We start from the raw sequence: 19,801 nt of genomic DNA, 5'->3' as shown, positions 1-19,801 counted from the left end.
AATAGTGAAGGCAATCACGAAACCAGCCCCAAATTAGAAGGACAGGCAATAGAAAGGTGGAGAGGTATGGAGAATTAAAGTCATTAACAACCAGTACGGCTGAGAGCTCTAATAGAGAAGGGTAACAGCCTTCTCAACCAGAGACTACCTCCCCATTAAGGGACATCTGGTAATGTCTTGGAGGTACACAGCTTTTGTTGCTCTGAGAGTTGCCACCACTTTCTGGAAGTAGAGGTCAGGGCATGGATTAATTTCCTGCAGTGTTTCCCACAATAGAGAAATTAAAATAGTGTTGAAGTTAAAAGTCTGGCACAGAGCCTGTCATACTTGTAACCGTGTACTTCTAGCATTTGATAAGGCTAAGGCAGAAGAATCACCATGAGTTCAAAGCCAACCTGAGCTTCATATTCAGAATTGAGACCCTATTTCAGACAAACATCAAAAGAAACCCTGGCACATTCAATGGCTCTTAAATGTTTGACTTCTGATTTCCTTTATATAAGATTGAGGACACCCAAAGAACTATAGTTTATTCTAAAGTACCCTCTGGGTAATTTCACTATATATGTGTGAAAACGAGAGTGAGGATAATGCAGAAATAGTTTTGACTTTGTGAAACCCCCAAGAGGGATTCTTTAGCTGCTAGCCTGTGACCACAGTTTGAGGATGTTTGGTGTTTAAGGTTACAGCTCTGCAACTAGGTCTGCATTGCCACAGCACATCCTAGCTGAGAACAAATGCTTTGACATTTCTGGATCTCAACTTCCCCTACTGTTAATCATGGGCCAAAAAAATACAGTACCTGCCACCCAAGGCATATATTTAAGTTCAAGTCACTTAAACTGGGCAGAGTGGCTATTTGTTATGCCTCCAACAAACACATGTCTTAGGGCTGACTTCATCAGAATTTTCTGGTGAGTAACTAGTTCAGAAAGCTGAGTGTTGAACAGTATGCTTGCAGTCCACACTTAGGAGGCTTAGGCAGTTGGATCAAGGAAAATCAGATGCCAGCCTGAGCGCCACAGAGTTAGAGGCAATTCGGGGCAGGTTAGCAAAGGTCCTGTCTCAAAGACAGACACACACACCTCTTTCCAGCTGTGAAGCTCTTAGGTGGTATACTTTTTGTATTTGAGTTTAAAAAGAAATACGGCCAGGCAGTGGTGGCACAGGCCTTTGATCTCAGCACTCGGCAGGAGGATCTCTGAGTTCGAGGCTACCCTGGTCTAGAGAGCAAGTTCCAGGACAGCCAGGGATGTACAGAGAAAGCCTATCTCAAAAAGAAAAATCAAAAACAAGAAACGCAACTATTTTACTTTATGTGTATGGTTCCCCTGTATGCATGTATGAGCACTTGTGCATTCCCGCTGATCCCCTGGAACTGGTGTTTTGGATGGTTGTGATCCATGTGGGTACTGGTAATTGACGACTCCCCATCTTTTGGAAGAACAACAAGTGCCCTTAACTGCTGAGCCATCTCTCCAGTCTTTACATTTGGTTTTAATGAACAAGAAGTGTAGTGCAATGAAAGGTAATTCTGGTTGGACTAACAAAAATAGTGCTTTCACGGTAGAGGGCTGCAGTCCTCAACAGAGCAAGAGGCAGGAAGACTTGCTATAAGCTCTCTTTGTAAGGCCCAAAACACACATCTTAGCTCATCTGGAAAACCTTTAGTCTACATCTTCCATTAAGACCTTTTGACCTAGTGTTAGAATTCCATAAGGCATTAGTGCCTCAGTTCCAAACTGGAGGGTTAACCCCCTGGTATTGGTTACACAGATCACAGCCCACCACCCAGTTTCCGCCTAAATGTGACGTTTCCAAGATGGCAGTAGCCCCCTGATTGTTGGGGGGCTCTGCTTCCGTTTCCGGGACAAATCCGGAAGTGCCAGTTGAGGGTCCTCTTCCTATCTTCAGTTGCGTCGGCAGTTGGAGGAGGACGGACGGTGATGGCGGCAGTCGCAGCGGACCCAGCTGCAGCTGCCATCCCGGCCTCGGCCGAGGAGGAAGAGAGACAGCACGAGGCAATGCCAGACCTGGACGAGCAGTGGCGCCAAGTCGAGAATGGGCGAGAGCGTCCACTGCGAGCTGGCGAAAGCTGGTGAGGCTGGGCTTCAATGAAGCCTTGGCCAAGGGGACTGCGGGGGCGTTAATATCCGCGGGGTACTTAGAAGCCAAATTCCGAGGAAGAAGAGGCGTGAGGCAGGGAAGGGGCTTGGTGGGCGGGCGGGCGGGCCAGAGGGGGCGTGGAGGTGCTAGTGAATGAATCGCAGTATTTGGGGAAGAGGCGGGGCCCCAGTGGGGCAGTCAGCCGCCCGAGGACAAAATGGGGTTTGTTTGTGGCAGAGGCAGGGCATAAGGAGGACGGCCTCGGAGGTAGGGGACTGCATCTTTTGGGGAGGGGGTGAGAGGGGACTGCGTCTGGGAATCTGGAGCCTGGAAAGGAGGCTGGCTCCGTCCTTAACGCGGGGGCGTGGCGTGTGTTACGCAACGTTGCGTCGGTTGCAAGGATCAGCCTACGAGTACTTGGAGCGCCTGTGAACCAGAGGAGCTTGGTGGCGTCAGCTGAAGAGCAACTCCGTAGCCTATAGCTGTGGGCCGAGGGGCGGGAGGCGTGGTGGGATGGGGACGGTGCCCCGCTCCTGGGAACGAGGCTAAGGTCTGAGGTGGGGCGAACTGCGGAGGAGGGGCGGTGCCTAGGGCAGAAAATGGCGCCTGCGAAAGAGCAAAGATTGTGACGCGATAGTTTTTTGTTTGTTTTTTAGATTTATAATAGCCAAGGTCTCCTTCTTAGGACAGGAGAAAGTGCAGATGATTACAAAGGAAGGTTCTTTGAGAAGAAAAAATTTCTATTTAATAATATTTTGTAATCAGTAGAAAATGGCTATTTAAAAAGAATCCACAGCCTTGACAAATTGTCTTTACGGATCTTTTTTAAAAAATGCTAATCACTGCCTCAAAATTTACGGCTTCCGGGCTCGTATTTCACCCTGAGTTGCGTCTTCTTTTTTAAATTGTGAAATTCGTAAGACCTACAAAGATTATAGTATAAAATATTTTACATAAATTGATGGACATCCTGATGAAAGAAATGGTTTGTATGCTTCAAAAATGGCAAAGTCGTGAAAGACAGATGCGGAAGAACTGTTCCAGACTGAAGGAATTAATGCAGTTTAACAAGTCACAACTAAATGCAACATGTGATCCTCAGCTGGATCCTAGAACAAGGAAAAATAAATTACTTTTAAAAATCAGGGTTCTTTCTCATAATTTCTCTTTCACTGTAAATTTCATTGGAAAAAATCGGTGAAATTTGACTAAGGCCAGTAGATAAAATATTGCTACGAATAATTTCTTGTTTTTGATTATTGTAATGTGGTAATGAAAGCATATCCCTTGTTTAGTGAAAAATACATACTGAAAATTTAGGAACCAGGAACCATCATGTAAGCAGCTTATCAAATGATTGAAAAACTAGCCTATGTAAAGATGCACATGGGAAGGAAAAGATTATGGAAATTTGGTCATAGAATGCAAAGTTTAGTTAGACGAGGAATAAATTCAGGAGATCCATTGTACAAAATGGTGATAATAGTTAATAGAAACCTATACTTGAAAATTGCCTAATAGACTTTACATGCTCTTACAAAAAAAACTGTGACACAATTAATATGTTAAGTAGCTTGTTTTAGTGTTTTAAATGTATATATCAAAACATCATGCTGTATACTACAAATGCACATATTTTGTCTATTTTAAGATAAATAAAAATAACCCAAAAATGATATGGGAAAAATAAGAATAGAGCAAACAGATAAAGTGTGTTAGATTTGGGGAATCTAAGGGCATACAGAGAAGTCTTTGTATTATTTTGTCCCCTCTCTTTTGGAGACAGAGTCTCTCTTTTACATAGCTCTGGCTTTCAGGAAATGCACTATGTTACCAGGCTGACCTTGATCTCAGAAATCTGGCTGAGAGTACAGGCATGTCCCACTGAGCCTGGCTTATTATATTTTTTTTACTCATTTTCAATGAGTTTATTTAGAAGAAAAGCAATAACCAAGTTTTATGTGTGGATTCATCACCCATGTGAAGATTCAGAATATTACATTAAAAACTCCTGTGCTTCTGTCATTTGGAAATTCCCCTCCCTGCTTCATGAGGAACTATTACCCTAAATTTTTAATTAAAGGGCTCTTTTCACATGTTTCATTATCATGATATGCTTTTCCATCATTCATACTTATAAACATATGTTTCTATGAAAGAGAGTGTGTTTATAAAATAGACTGGATGCATACATACTGTGAGCCCTTATATGACATGGTAATTGCTATCTGTATGATGTAATTTAAGACATTAATCTTGATCTGATGGCTATAGCTCTGCCAGGTTTCTCAAATGTTAAGATGTTGTTCTATTAAGCAGTGATTTTAAAAATACATATTTAAATATATATCATGTCCATCTGTTCCCCAGGATGTCCAACAGCTTCCTGTCTCATGCAGTATAAATGATAAAATCCTGAGTGACCTGCAAGGATTTTGGAGGCTGGTACCCTATTTCCATTCTAACTGTTTTTCTCTAATCTCTCTGATTACCAGTTATCAGCCCTTACCTTTCATGGCCATCCATATTAGTCTGTTGTTGTTCTTTACATCTTTGGGCCTTTTCCAGGCTTTCCCACTTTACAGAGTTCCTAAATAACAGTGCCAGTGAAATGTATATACATTATTGAGGAGATAAGTTACAATTCCAAAACTGGAGGGTATAATGATGCTTTCCTGCCATTACATCATAGTTCTCCAGCAAATAGCCTCAGTCCATCTTGAAAATAAACAGTAAGGAGACTGTTTTTGTAGCTCATTTGAAGATGTTCTAAAGGTCCTCAAAGCATCCTGTCTTCTTTGCCAATAGCCTTTTAAATTATCCTGCCAGTAGTGGATCATCTTTGGGGGTGAGGAAAATGTTTTGGCACTAAGTAGAGGTGGTGGGGACACAATATTGTGAATGTACTAAATGTTAATGAATTGTTCACTTTAAAATGGGTTAATTTTATGTTAATTTCACCTCATTAAAAAAATTACCACACCAGTGTTGGTTGAATATTAAAGCCAATTTGTTTCTCCTGTTGGAATTGTTAAGAAGCATTTTTGCCAAGCTCCACTTTTTGTTGCTTATCTAAATTAGGTAAGAGTAAAGTATCTCAATGTCCTATATGGGTTTGCTGCCATAATTGGGAAATATGTGTTTGTAAAGTATTTGAACTCAAGTACTAGCTCCAAATAGTGCATCTGTGTCAGTATTATTTGCACCTCCCACCCTTGGTTCAATGGCAGATTTAAACAAGTGCAGGTATTTAATTTGGTTGTCTTTACTGATTAAACTTAGATGCATTTATTTGGGAGGGTGAGATACCCCATGTGACTGTGTGTGCTGGAGGAGGCCAGAGAACTTCTTGCAGGAGTCTGTTCCCTCCTTCCACTGTGTTGGTAGGTTCTGGGGCATCAAACTCAGGTCAGCAGGCTTGGTGGCAAGCACCTTTACCTACTGTACCATCGTACCCACCAGCTACCTTATTTTTTGATAACAGGGTTTCTGGTTGAACCTGGAGCTGTTTCAGCTAGACTGATATTCTCTGCACCCTTCCCCATAAGTGCTAAGATTACCACCATGCCAGACTTTTTGCTCCGTTTTTACATAGATAGGGAAGATCCAAACACAGCAGGCACTTGACCCAGCCCTAAAGCCTTATGTTTTGAGACCACATTCAAATCTCTGAAAAGATAACTTCCTTTAGTTCTTGTGACAATGAATTATCTACACATTTAAATCAAGGATAGTTAGGAAACCGTGGGCAGATTACTACAGGGTACAGAAAACTTCCTAACAGTAAGCAGCTGTAGAGTTTTTTTGTTTGTTTTTCGTCAAGGTTTCTCTGTATAGCCTTGACTGTCCTGAAACTAGATCTATAGACAAGGCTGATCTCTGCTTGCCGAGTGCTGGGATCAAGGGTGTGCACCACCTCTGCCAGGCCTGGTTGGAGTTCTTAAGTAAAGAAGAAACCGTGGCTAGGTACACGAAGAGAAACCAGTTTCATAGGACTTTAAGAAAGGTTGAGGAAAGATATTTACAGTAATATGTATAATCCTATATGATCAACTGTACTTAACTGAGGAAGGTAAACTTTTTTGTTCTTTTGAGGTCTTACATTGTCGCTCAGGCTGGCCACAGACTTGTGACACTTCTTTGCTAGCCTCCAAAGTTCATTTTTTATGTGTCATTTTCAAAAATATTAAATAGGAAGAACTGGGAATGGTGACACATACTTGTAGGCCCTTTATTCCCAGCACTAAGGAATTAGAGGCAGGGCGATCAGAAAGTCAATGTAGGGTATATGAGAACTTGTTTTTTTTAAGTTGGAAAAATGAAAGCCATTACAAAAATTTCAAAATAAATCTTCCCAGTGGCAAGGCTACACAGAGAAATCCTGACTCAAAAAAACCAAAAAACAAAATCTATCCAGTGGTGTGGTAGCACATGTTTTAATGTACCCTGGAAGCAAAGGCAGGCCTAGTCTACAAAGCGAGTTCCAGGTGGTACAGTGAGTCTCAGTCTCAAAAAATTGAATATATACATATATATTCTATAAATTCCTATTGTCCTTTTATCAGAGAAAAACAACTTTGTGTTATCTCCCAGAGATAATTTAGGCATAAAAGAATATTTTTGCTAAGTTTGGAAAGATAGATAAGCAGTACTTAAGAGATGTGGGCATGGTGGCTCATTTGTGTGATTTCAGCATTCAGGCAGCTAAAGCTAAAGCAGGAGAATTGCCACAAGTTTGAGGCCATCCGGGGCAACATAACGAGTTTAGTCCAATGAGCTACAAATGAAACCCTTTCTCAAAGAAAAAATGTTACAAGCAAGACAGGAAATTTTATAAGAATATAGTGGTAAATATTATTTAGGTACTTATGGTCAACCTCTTTACATAGTTCAAGGTCAGCCTAGGCTACATAAGACCCTGTCTCAACAACAAAAAAGATTAATTAAGAGTATGCAGCTAGGTGGTGATGGTGCACGCCTTTAATCCCAGCACCCTGGATGCAGAGGCAGGGGAATCTCTGTGAGTTCTAGGCTAGCAGGACAGCCAGGGCTACATAGTGAGACCTTGTCTCAAAACAAATAGAATGTAAAAAGGGGACATTAGAAAGGACTCAGCAGTTAGGAATATGTACTGTTTCCAGAGGCCCCAAGGTGGCCCACAAACACCTGTAACTCTAGTTCCAGGGGATCTGATGTCCCATTCTGACCTCTAAGAGCCCCTAAAATCACATGCACATACTTGAACACAAGTGCATAATTAAAAGTATGAAAAAAGAAAGCACTAAGAATTGGTAATAATTTGGTGACAAAAAATGTAGCGATTTTATACAAAAGACCCAAATCTTAATCATTTTTTCATGTGTTGGCCACAGAATAGTAGGCAGTAAAGGACTTACTAGTAAGCTTTATGTGTACTTCAGCTTATTTAAATAAATTTGATAGAGCAATGTTATATTTATCATCTATAACTTTTTTTAGTTGTGCAGGATGATGGTGATAGGCTGGTGATAGGAGTAATGAAAGAATTCACCAAGTAAAGAGTTTATTATGTAAGAGATGGCTTTCATTGAGGCAGGTGTGTTCTGTACAGGCAGTTAAGCAGTGTTTAAATGATGCAATGCCCTGGAACATTTGTAGTTGAGGTTTATAGTACAGTTAACTCCTTTTGACCTGATAACAGTCATCAGTGGCCTTGTTTTTATCCATAACACCCTGCCCTGATTCATTAACTACCTTGTTCTGAGAATATCTGCCCCAGAATGGTGTCTACATTTACTTTCCCTGTTTTTATGAGATTAAGCCTTACTCCAGCCCTAGCTGGGCCCACATTCAAAGCAACTTTCTTGCCTCCCTAGTACTTACTTGGCTGGGTAGGGGTGTGTGTGTGTGTGTGTGTGTGTGTGTGTGTGTGTGTGTGTGTGTGTGTGTGTGTGTGTGTGTGCGCGCGCGTGCAAGCGCACCCTTGTGAGAGAGAGGGAGAGGCAGAGAGAGACAGAAAATTCAATCTAAGACCTCTTGTATGCTAGGCAAGTGGTCTAACACTAAACTATATTCCCCAATCCTAAAGTAACTGAAGTTTTGCTACAGAGTGATTTTCATGTTAAATTTTCATTTTAAATCTGATTTTTGGGAAGGCGATGGGCTGGAGAGATGGTTCAGTGGTTAAGGATGTACTGCTCTTGCAGAGGACCCAACTTCAGTTCCCAACACTAAAGTCAGGCAGCTCACAATTGCCTGTAACTCCAGCTCCAGGGATGATCTGAAGCTTTTGGCCTCTGTGAGCACATTTTTACCCACAGACACATGGGGATATGCATAATTAAAAACAAAATCTTATTTTTAAAGTTGACAAATGCCTCCCTTTGCACTGAAAATACTGTAGGAGGAATGTATGTGTTGGTAGGTTGAATGATAGAGTTTTGGCATGAGCTCCCAGGTGGGAATGAGTATTTTCCTGGAGTGAATGATATGGCATGGTCTGGGGAGTAGAGAGGGTAATGTACAGTCAAAAACCAAAACATGCAGAAATTCAGAGCCAGGTGTGGTTCATGTCTGTAATCTTAGCATGCAAGCTGAGGCAACAAGTTCACTGCCAGCCATATCGTAGTTGAACGTGGGGGGGGGCTATGCATACACCTTTTAATCCCAGTATTCAGGAAGCTGAAGCAGAAGGATCCGTAGAGCCTGAGGCCAGCTTGGGCTACATATATAGTATGTTCCAGGCCTGTCTGGGTGGTACAAGACCTCATTTCAAAAAACAGCGCGATGAATGAAAAACTTGAACAATGTCCAAATGCATTTCACTGAATAAATTTTACTTTTTACTTATTTTTACATGCTAATAAAAGTTTTCTTGGATTATAGCGGATTGATAGTTAATTCTGAAGTGATGAGAAGTTGTACAGCTAGCTTCTAAATAATCATGACACCTTTGTTGTCTGTCTGGGTTCCAGGTTCCTTGTGGAGCAACACTGGTTTAAACAGTGGGAGGTGTACGTGAAGGGAGGGGACCAGGATGCTAACACCTTTCCTGGCTGTATCAACAATGCTGGGCTCTTCGAAGGTACTAAGCTTCTGCCTTTCCCCATCAACCTTGCCCTGGAGTTCTGATCCTCTCTGTCCCCACAAGTGACAATACTCCCATTCTCTATGCTTAGTCATTGGTGGGATAGCCAGAGTTAACAGTACTTTCTTAATCCATGCTTTGCCTTTGTCCATACCCCCTACTCCCTGCAGATCAGATAAACTGGCACCTCAGGGAGGGACTGCTAGAAGGAAATGATTATGTGCTGCTCCCAGCGACTTCATGGAATTACTTGGTCAGCTGGTATGGCCTAGAAGATGGCCAGCCACCTATTGAGCGCAAGGTATATGTGTGGGACAGATGCTTGGGGTGGGTTTTAGATTTGTAAATGTAGGCTCAGGGTAGGTCCAGAGTTGTGTGTGCCTGTGTTCCCCTGTCAGTTGGGTGGTTTCATGGGTGTTGGTGCTCCTCTGCCTTCACAGGTCATAGAACTTTCTGGTGTCCCAAAGGTGGAATTATACCCAATAGAGCTGCTGCTTGTCCAGCACAGTGATATGGAAACAGCTCTCACCATTCAGTTCAGCCACACCGATTCTCTGGGTAAGTCTCAGGGCCTCTGGGACAAATTGCTGTTCCTAATCATGAGTCACATCTCAATAGCCTGAGGGTGTCTGGGGATCAAGTTACAGCTTCCCATGAAGGCACAAGTCACCTTGTGGAGGACAAAAGTCGTGGTGGCCAAGTTGAGCAGAGACACTAGCTGTCTGCTGGAGTCCAGAGACAAGATGCAGTTGCGTGGGTGGGGTGGAAAAAGAGTGTTTATTTAGTGGGGAGGAGTCTCAAGTTCTGAGGGTGCTAAGTGTGTGGCTCGCTCATTTGGAGACTGGTTTGAGGACACAAGGTATTGGCTAAGTAAACAAAGTCTGAAAATGAGCTAAAGCTATCAAATGGGCTAGTATTCTGGGGTCCCAGAGTATATGGTCATGTTCCATCACCCTCTGCAGACGTAGTCTTGCAAACAGCTCGGGAGCAGTTTCTGGTGGAGCCTCAGGAAGACACACGCCTCTGGATCAAGAACTCCGAGGGCTCCTTGGATCGATTGTGTAACACACAAATCACACTGCTCGATGCCTCCCTTGAGACTGGACAGGTAACAGTGGGGAGCATTTCTCTGCACATGTAGCCTGGTGGGTAGATCCCGGGCAGTAGTCGGACCAGGGAAGGGCAGGGTGTCCTTTAAGCCTTCCATTAATACTTCTCTTTTTCCTTTCTCTACCCTGGCCCAGTTGGTCATCATGGAAACCCGAAACAAAGATGGCACTTGGCCCAGCGCTCAGCTGTGTGGCATGTGAGCCCTCGGGGTGTCGTGCAGATTTGGGGCACCCCACAGTAGGGAGACAGAACCTACGAGTACAGAGCACCCACCTGTAGTAGGCCCTTAGCTCATAGGTTTCTTATCCAACCCCAGGGACAACATGCCAGAAGAGGATGAAGACTTCCAGGGCCAGCCGGGCATCTGTGGCCTTACCAATCTGGGCAACACGTGCTTCATGAACTCGGCCCTACAGGTTGGGCCATTAGATCTATATCTGGCACAGTTCCAGGGGTTAGGTACTGGGACAGAGCTAGGGGATGGAGGGATGATGATTACAGTGCAAGGGGCCAGGTTGAAAGCCAAGGTTCCACGAATCTGATCTGGTGTGCCCACAGTTTCTCCTGAAGTATCAACACCTCTTCCCTCTACTTGCTCCCTGTTCTCCCTTCTTTCTTTTGGTACTACCATTTTCCTCCTCCAGAGATACTGATGTCTTTCCCTGATACTTCTGCTGCATTCACACTGCCAAACCTTCCCCTTCTCTCTCCCATTTCCCTCTCGTCCCTCCTTCTCTGTTCTTACCTGGGCACCTCCCCTGCCCTCCACCTCTTTCACTGGCCCTGCTACCACAGTGCCTCAGCAATGTGCCACAGCTCACGGAGTACTTTCTCAACAACCGCTACCTGGAGGAGCTCAACTTCTGGAACCCTTTAGGCATGAAGGGTGAGCTTGCTGAGGCCTATGCAGATCTGGTAAAGCAGACCTGGTCTGGCTACCACCGCTCCATTGTGCCGAATGTGTTCAAGGTGTGACTCAACCCCGTGGGCTCCCACCTTCTTTTCTCTTGCTTCTCCTAACTCCTACTCACTCTACTGCCCAACTGTCTCCTCAGAACAAGGTTGGCCATTTTGCATCCCAGTTTCTGGGGTACCAGCAACATGACTCACAGGAACTGTTGTCATTCCTTCTGGATGGGCTACATGAGGACCTCAATCGTGTCAAAAAGAAAGAATATGTTGAGCTGTGCGATGGTGCTGGGCGCCCGGATTTGGTAGGCTACCCATTCAAGCTATATGTCCACTGCCTCCTGGTTTCCCTGGTTTCCCTGGTCTACCTAACACCTTACTATTTCCTCAGTACCCCTGTCTTGACCTTCACCCCAGCCTTAGTTATAGCAACATGTCTGTTCCCAAAACCTCGGAGTTAACCCCAGTCTGGCTCCTATCCTTCATAAATCCCAGCTCTGATAGTAAACATAGGTTCTGCCACTAGACTTCAACAGAGTCCTTTCCCCAAAACCCCTATGAATCCATCCCCATCCTTTCCCTCTGCTCCTAACACACCATGACACTTGTCAACAGGAAGTGGCTCAGGAAGCCTGGCAAAACCACAAACGACGAAATGATTCTGTGATTGTGGATACTTTCCATGGCCTCTTCAAATCTACTCTGGTGTGCCCTGATTGTGGCAATGTATCTGTGACCTTTGACCCCTTCTGCTACCTCAGCGTCCCACTGCCTGTCTGCTCCAGGAGGGTCTTGGAGGTCTTCTTTGTCCCCATGGATCCCCGCCGCAAGCCAGAACAGGTGGGGAGGGAGTATGGGGTCAACAATGAAGCCTGTGTAATCAGACTTTGATGACTTTCCTCAGGGTTTTCTGCATTAAGCTACCGTAAGCTCTTTTGATCTTCTTTGGATTTTCTTTCTCCCTCAGCACCGGGTTGTGGTCCCCAAGAAAGGCAATATTTCAGATCTGTGTGTGGCTCTGTCCACACACACAAGTGTTGCACCAGACAAGGTAAGACTTTGCAGAGGGAAGCTGGGTCAGTAGGATTTGAAGGGAGAAGGGCCTTCCTAGGCCTTGGGCACCCACTGTTCTCATGGCCCTGTTCTGTTCCCAGATGATAGTAGCTGATGTCTTCAGTCACCGATTCTATAAGCTCTACCAGCTGGAGGATCCTCTGAGTAGCATCTTGGATCGGGATGATATCTTTGTGTGAGTGAAAAGACTAAGAGGAGTGAATAGAGGAAGCTCCTCCCACCTTTGTTTTCCTGGCTGGGGATGGAACCCAGAACTCCTGAGCTTGTTAGACAAGTACTCTTAATACTTGATACTTAGTACTTACAGTCTAGTACTTACTTAGTACCCATAAATAAGTAAATAAAGATATAGAAAGAGACAGAGAGATGGTCTCCCTATGTAGCCCTAGCTGACCTGGAAAATGCAGAGTAGACTGTCCTCATACTTAGAGATCCCCCTGCCTCTGTCTCCCAGGTGCTGGGATTAAAGGTGTGCACCACTATCTCCAGAAATATGCTCCTTTTAGAATGTGTCCATTATTTATTTTTCTGGGTGATGGGTTAGGACCCAAGACCCCTGCATGCTAGGCAAGTATTCTACCACCGAACTGTGCCTGCTTCCCACAAGTGGTAAACTTTGGGCAACTAAAAACTAAACAGTGCTTTGCAAATAGAAATTTTCTTTGTAAACCAAAGTGTTTTCCACAGGAAAAATGTTTTAATCCTTGTTTTTGTTTTTTTTAACCCCCTCAGTATTCCCATATTACCAAAGCTCTTCCTAAAACGGCATATAGGAAAAGTGCTAAGTAAGGCCCCTAGTAAAATATCAAATGTTTCACAGATTTTTAAACACTTTAAAATATTTTGGGAAAAGGGTAGACAGATAACTTGGTGATTAAGGGTACTGGCTACTCTTCCAGAGGACCCAGGTTCAATTCCCAGCACCCACATGGAGGCTCACAACCATCTGTGACTCCAATTCCAGGGGATCCAGTGTCTTCTTTTGGCAGCTGCAGTCACCAGGCACACGTGATACACAGACATACCCACAGGCCGAACACCTATACACATAAAATAATACTGATAAAATACTATACACATAAAATAATACTGATAAAATACTGTACACATAAAATAATACTGATCAAATACTATACACATAAAATAATACTGATAAAATACTTGGGGAGGCAGGCAAGATGGCTCAGTGGGTTAAAAACACTTGCACAGTCTGACAACCTGAACCCGTGATGGAAGGGGAACTGACCTCTGAAAGGTGTGCTCTCACCGCCACACGTGTGTCAGTGTGCCCTTACACACACTAGTAAATGAAACCCCTACACTCTTGGACTGAGGTGAATGAATGGAGCAACTGGAGGGCAAAGTCAGGGAATCTTTCTTGGGATTCTTTAGTCAAGAATAAACTAATCACCCCCCCCCATACACACACAGATATGAGGTGACTGGTCGGATTGAGCCTGTTGAGGGTTCAAGAGATGATATCGTGGTTCCTGTTTACCTGCGAGAGCGCACCCCATCCCGAGACTTCGACAACTCTTACTATGGGCTGATACTTTTTGGGCACCCTCTCCTGGTGTCTGTGCCCCGAGACCGGTTCTCCTGGGAAGGCCTATATAACATCTTGATGTACAGGCTTTCGTAAGTATGGCTTTCCTAGGGTCAGACTTGGGTTCTGAGTTTGGCATATCCAAATGATAGTTCAAATCGAACATGGTAGTAGAACTTCCAGGGCTTTTTCTTCTAGACCTCTGGCTCCTCGAGTGCTTCTCTTTGGTACTGGTGAACCAAACTGAATACAGAGGCAAACAAGACAAAGTAGAGACAATTTCATTTTGTATATAACTGTCTGTACTGTAGGGTGTTCTCCAGTTTAACAAAGCTGGAAGCTTTCATAGATAGAACCATGTACTGTAGGGTGTTCTCCAGTTTAACAAAGCCAGAAGCTTTCACAGATAGAACTGCTTCTGAGACTTGGATGTATTTTTACTAGTAGTTTATTCTTTTTTTTTTTTTTTGGTTTTGCGAGACAGGGTTTCTCTGTGGCTTTGGAGGCTGTCCTGGAACTCGCTTTGTAGACCAGGCTGGCCTCGAACTCACAGAGATCCAGTAGTTTATTCTTGTATCTAAAATCCAGAGTCCTTACCATGGAAGGCAACCAAAGATACATTATCTAGATGAATTTCTCCTTCATTCTAATTCAAAAGGTGCACACCTTTAATCCCAACATTTGGAAGGCAGAGGCAGGTAGATCTCTGTGAGTTCGAGGCCAGCCTGGCCTACAGAGCAAGTGCCAGGACAGTCAAGGCTATTACACAGAGAAAGTCTGTCTTGAAAAATAGGAAAACAAAAGTTCATCATAAGGCTTCTCAGAGGTCAATTGGAATTCGTAATTGATTGTATATCTGTTTACCAGTGACTTTAGACTTAAACTCCACACTCCTAACTAGTACATGAATATCTATCTGCAGGCCACTACTGGCATCGTTAGCCTCTTCGTTCACTTATGTCACTACTTCCCCACTTAGCTCGTGATTAGTAGGTGTCAGGTGTGCTAGTGCATGCCTATAATCCCAGCTACTTGGGCCGCTGTGGTAGAATCATATGGCCAACTTTCATAACTTACTAAAACTGTCTCAAAGCTGGGTGGTGGCAAACACCCTTAATCCCAGTACTCAGGAGGCAGAGGCAGGTGGATCTCTGTGCAATCTAGACCAGCCTGGTGTACAGAACAAATTGCAGGACAGCTAGAGCTACACAGAGAATCCTGTCTTGAAAAACCAAAAAAAAAAAAAAACTGTCTCAAAATAAAAAAATTTCAGGTAAGTGTTGGGAGTGTAGTTCAGTGGTTAAGCATTAGTTTTGCATTCTCAAGACCTAGGGAGGGAGGGAGGGAGGGAAGGAGGCAACCTGCTTATGTGTAAGCTTACCACTAACTTCTCTACTATACCCAAGTGAAACCTTGGCATGCCCCCCCATCCTGGTGCCCCTCCCTTGGGAGTCTTCTCTGCTCTGTTACAGACGCTATGTGACTAAACCCACCTCAGATGAAGATGATGGGGACGAGAAAGGTGAGGTCCCAGAAGATGGGAAGGGAGAGGGTCCCAGTAAGGAGGAATGTATCTTAGTAGGGGTAAAGGGAAAGAGCAGTAGGTTTGCGGGATATGTATGACCCACACAGGGGTCCTCAGCATGTGCAGAAGCCCAGTTCTCTGGAGTGCCCACCTTTCCATCCCTTTTGTCCTTCTCATCCTAGGTGATGAGGAGGAGGAGGAGGAGGATGCGGAGGAGGAGGAGGAGGGGGAGGAGGAGGAGGATGACAACGAAGACAGCAGCAGTGATGAAGAAAAAGAGGATATTCCTGGACCTTCCACTAGCAATGGTGTCCAAGAAACAGAGCAGGATCAGGCTGGGCCCAGCTCTGGGGTCACCAGGAGATGCCCATTTCTCTTAGACAACAGCCTTCACACGTCTCAGTGGCCTCCAAGGCGACGGCGAAAGCAGCTGTTTACCCTACAGACAGTGAACTCCAATGGGACCAGTGACCGGACCACCTCCCCTGAAGAAATTCAAAGTATGTCATTTGGCTGGGGTTGCAGATAGCAGGAGGGCCTCCTAGTAACAGGAGCATAACCATCTTCTCTGTACCCCTAGCCCAGCCATACATTGCCATGGATTGGGAGCCGGAGATGAAGAGGCGTTACTACGATGAAGTGGAGGCTGAGGTAAGTGGAAATGGGAACCTAGGGACGGGAGACCCTTGCAGCTCATACCTCAACCCTTTATACATCCTCCCCCTAACTTCAGCTAGGAACAGAGCCAAGAGATTCAGGCCCAGGACCGGCCTGGCCTTGGTACCTGCACACTTCTGGGAGCTCCATGGCCTCAGGTTCTGACTCACTTAGTGTGTGATTCCACACTGCCCTATTTTTCTTGACCTTGCTCATGCCTGACCCTCTGGGTACTAATCCCCTCCCTCCCCAGGGCTACGTGAAGCATGACTGCGTGGGATACATGCTGAAGAAAAGTCCAGTGCAGCTGCAGGAGTGCATCAAACTCTTCACCACTGTGGAAACCCTTGAGAAGGAGAACCCCTGGTGAGGGTCTGCTCAGGAGACAGTTAGCGAGTGGTTCTAGCTTCTATGTAACAGAGATACTCACAAACAAGAAAAGTAGCAGACATACTGAAAATCAGAGCTCCTTTACAAAATGCAAACAAGCCATACGGGCCTGCATGTGAAGCTGTCTGATAGGGCGAGGGAATGAGTGAGAAGGAGTCTGTAGACCAGATGGTGTGCATGAAAAACACAACAGGCACGACACAGGTGCTCAGAGTGTCCATCCCTGACTTGGGTTCTATCTGTAGGTACTGCTCCTCCTGCAAGCAGCACCAGCTGGCCACCAAGAAGCTGGACCTCTGGATGCTGCCTGAAGTTCTCATTATCCACCTGAAGCGTTTTTCGTTCTCCAAATTTTCTCGGGAGAAGCTGGACACCCTGGTGCAGTTTCCTATCCGGTCAGAAGCCTTGGAGAGAAAGGCTGTGTGTGGGAATGGGACGTAGAGGGGGAGCACGCCACGATTTACTGTCTTCTCACCTACAGGGACCTGGATTTTTCCGAGTTTGTCATCAAACCAAAGAATGAGTCTACTCCAGACATGTACAAATACGATCTCATCGCTGTTTCCAACCACTATGGTGGCATGCGTGACGGACACTGTATGTACCAGCCTGTGGGCAGGAATGTGCCCTGGGGGGGGGGGGTTCTAGACTAGGGGTCAGAGACAAAATCATGGCAAGAGGAGCCTAAAAATAGATGTGAATGGAAACCCCAGAGAGCCTGGAAGGTGGTATGGATGGCTTTTTGTTCATTTCAGATACAACATTTGCCTGCAACAAGGACAGTGGCCAATGGCACTACTTTGATGACAATAGTGTCTCACCTGTGAATGAGAATCAGATTGAGGTATAGCTTCTGTATCCCTGCTTGTTCCCTTTCCTATTATTCTCTTCCCACTGGTGAACTGACCCATGTTCTCTTCCTGCAGTCCAAGGCAGCCTATGTTTTGTTCTACCAACGCCAAGACGTGGGTCGACGCCAGTCCCAGACTGCTTCTTCTGATACCCCAGCTTCTCCTGCCTCTGGTTCTCCATCCAACCCTGAAGTCATGGATGTTAACTAAGGGGCACTGGAACTACCACAGAGAAGGAAGCCCCCTTTGCCACTCCCTCATGTCACCCCCCCTACCTGTGTTCATTGCCCCCAGGCACTCTAGGCTTAGTCCGTGGCTACTGTTTTCTTGTATCGCTGTATTACTCTCTCAGAAAGAAGAGGCCCTGTGCCCCTGGCCCTGTGCCCCTGGCCTGCGTGCCCCTGCCTATGTGTGCCCGTACAGCAGTGACTTCCCTTCCTAGTCTTATTTATGCTGCCCCTTCCCATCTTTTCCTTACCCCAAAGTGTTCTTAGTGGCTGATAATGGGGGTTCACATGAACACAGAGTGTATTTTCTTATTGACACCATGTACCTTCTGCTGTGTGATAAATATACATAAAAAGCTTCAGTCTATCCCGCACTTAGTAGTGGTGTTTTTTCTTCCTTGTGTGCTTACTACACATGACTTTTTTTTTTTTTTGGTTTTTCGAGACAGGGTTTCTCTGTGGCTTTGGAGGCTGTCCTGGAACTCGCTTGGTAGTCCAGGCTGGTCTCGAACTCACAGAGATCTGCCTGCCTCTGCCTCCCGAGTGCTGGGATTAAAGGTGTGCGCCACCAACGCCCGGCTCAGGATCTGTCTTTATAGCTCTGGTTGTTCTGGAACTTCCTGTGTGGACCAGGCTGGCATTCTACTCAGAGACTGACCTGCCTCTACCTCCCATATACTGGGATTAAAGGCATTGCCACCACAGCTGGCAGTTTTGTTTTTGTTTTCTGTTTTTGGTTTTTGGTTTTTCAAGACAGGGTTTCTCCGTATTGCTTTGGAGCCTGTCCTGGAACTCTCTCTGTGTTACCAGGCTGGCCTCGAACTCACTAAGATCCGCCTGCCTCTGCTTCCCGAGTGCTGGGATTAAAGGCGTGTGCCACCAACATCCGGCTATACCTGGAAATTTTGAGTGGTTATTAATCACCTGTGCCACAGGTGCTACCTTTCAAAAGCTTTTAAAATACTTGCTGTAGGGACTATATGGCTAGCCTGGAACTTGCTATATAGACCCAGCTGGCCTTGAACTTGAAGTAGTCTTCCTGTCTGCCTCCTGAACACTAAGATTACAAGCATGCATTACCACACCTGGCTCCAAAGCGTTTTGCAAACGTGAACGCTGCCCTCATAATAGACTCTTGCTAGAGTTGTCATCTCTAGTTTTAGGAAAACAGGTACAGAAGAATAGGGATGGCTTTGGTTCTATCAGCTTATTGGTGTATCTGTGTATTAGTATAGATTCTTGAGCTGAAGATTTCATGAGGGATCTGACATGCTCTATAGATAATATACTGAGGACACATGTGGAAGTGACGGGCATAGCTGTGAGCAAACATTGTTTGAGGGCATAAACATACTCACCTGACATACTCAGGTCCTAATACTACCGTCTGAGAAGACTCTGTCCTTAGAAGAACTATGAAGCCAGTAGACCTGGGCAAGATCAGCCAGCTGTTTCTATTTCTGGGATTGGTCCTCTATCCTACCAAGACCACAACCCCCACCAGGAACTTGCCCTCCTATCTGCTCAGAGAAAAATACAGTGGCATTATTTGCCAAAGGACACAGCTGAACAGTCAAAAGATGCCATTCAGTGAATACTGAACATGTCTCATAGGATGCTGCCCAGAGGAGCCAGCCATCACCTCTGGGAACAGCTGCTAATCCTAAGGTTCCAGTTTTCTAATCACTAGGTTAGTTCCTACAGCAAAGAGCCCCTATTTTGGAGCTGTCCAGGGATCCACCAAGGGCTATCTTATTACTATAAACTCAAGTATGCTTAAAAGGGCTTTTTATGAATAATGGTTTGCTCCCACACTGTCACTAAGGAAAAGGAAAAGAAAGGAATAAAATGCATACATTGGGCATGGTAGCATTTATCCAGAATCTCAAGAGTTCTAGCTCTATGTCAGGAACAAAGATCAAGAATATTTATTATATCACACCATCATTATTATTATACAATAATTATACTATTATATATTATTATGCAATACTTATGCTATTAGTTAGGAATCCATTGATTTTTAAATTTATTTTGTGGGCATGTGTGTGTACTATTATATATTATTATAAATATTATATATTTTGTGAGCATTTGTGTGTATACTATTATATATTATAATATAATTATAATATATAATAGTGTACTATTATAATAATCATACTATTATATACAATATAAATATAAAATATATAATATAATAATTATACTAGTACATTATTATTATACAATAATTATGCTATTATTAGTTAGGAATCCATTGATTTTTTTAGTTTATTTTGTGAGCATGTGTGTGTGTGTAAGTGTAGGCTATGGCACACATGTGGAGGTCACAAGACA

The 19,801-nt window shown here is 44.4% G+C and overlaps 1 protein-coding gene across 2 annotated transcripts; it reads left to right on the top strand.

The window, feature by feature from the left end:
* The first annotated feature begins 1,894 nt into the window (after positions 1-1,894).
* Positions 1,895-17,835, top strand: Usp11 (ubiquitin specific peptidase 11). 2 transcript variants are annotated; one of them, XM_021222765.2, is made up of 21 exons: positions 1,895-2,098; positions 9,060-9,169; positions 9,343-9,473; positions 9,613-9,730; positions 10,135-10,280; positions 10,417-10,478; positions 10,599-10,698; positions 11,078-11,251; positions 11,338-11,496; positions 11,807-12,031; positions 12,159-12,242; positions 12,346-12,440; positions 13,697-13,903; positions 15,284-15,333; positions 15,717-15,836; positions 15,917-15,987; positions 16,247-16,359; positions 16,629-16,778; positions 16,865-16,980; positions 17,139-17,227; positions 17,310-17,835. In XM_021222765.2, the coding sequence occupies exons 1-21, from the start codon at positions 1,947-1,949 to the stop codon at positions 17,442-17,444; spliced, it is 2,607 nt and encodes an 868-aa protein (XP_021078424.1). In that variant the 5' UTR covers positions 1,895-1,946; the 3' UTR covers positions 17,445-17,835. The 2 variants fall into 2 exon arrangements, with proteins under 2 accessions (XP_021078424.1, XP_021078423.1); XM_021222764.2 differs by having other exon boundaries at positions 15,519-15,836.
* Positions 17,836-19,801: the final 1,966 nt, after the last annotated feature.

The sequence above is a fragment of the Mesocricetus auratus genome, unplaced genomic scaffold (genome assembly GCF_017639785.1).
Source record: "Mesocricetus auratus isolate SY011 unplaced genomic scaffold, BCM_Maur_2.0 Super-Scaffold_100033, whole genome shotgun sequence".
Lineage (NCBI taxonomy): Eukaryota > Metazoa > Chordata > Mammalia > Rodentia > Cricetidae > Mesocricetus > Mesocricetus auratus.
The sequence above is the reverse complement of the archived record's forward strand: the minus strand, read 5'-3'. Positions and strand labels throughout refer to the sequence as shown.

Bases quoted from the DNA above. Each gene is read 5' to 3' on its own strand.
- Usp11 (XM_021222764.2), top strand. From the start codon at position 1,947: ATGGCGGCAGTCGCAGCGGACCCAGCTGCAGCTGCCATCCCGGCCTCG. The intron at 9,731-10,134 runs GTAAGTCTCAGG...CACCCTCTGCAG, and splicing joins CAGCCACACCGATTCTCTGG to ACGTAGTCTTGCAAACAGCT. The intron at 15,334-15,518 runs GTGAGGTCCCAG...TTCTCATCCTAG, and splicing joins AGATGATGGGGACGAGAAAG to GTGATGAGGAGGAGGAGGAG.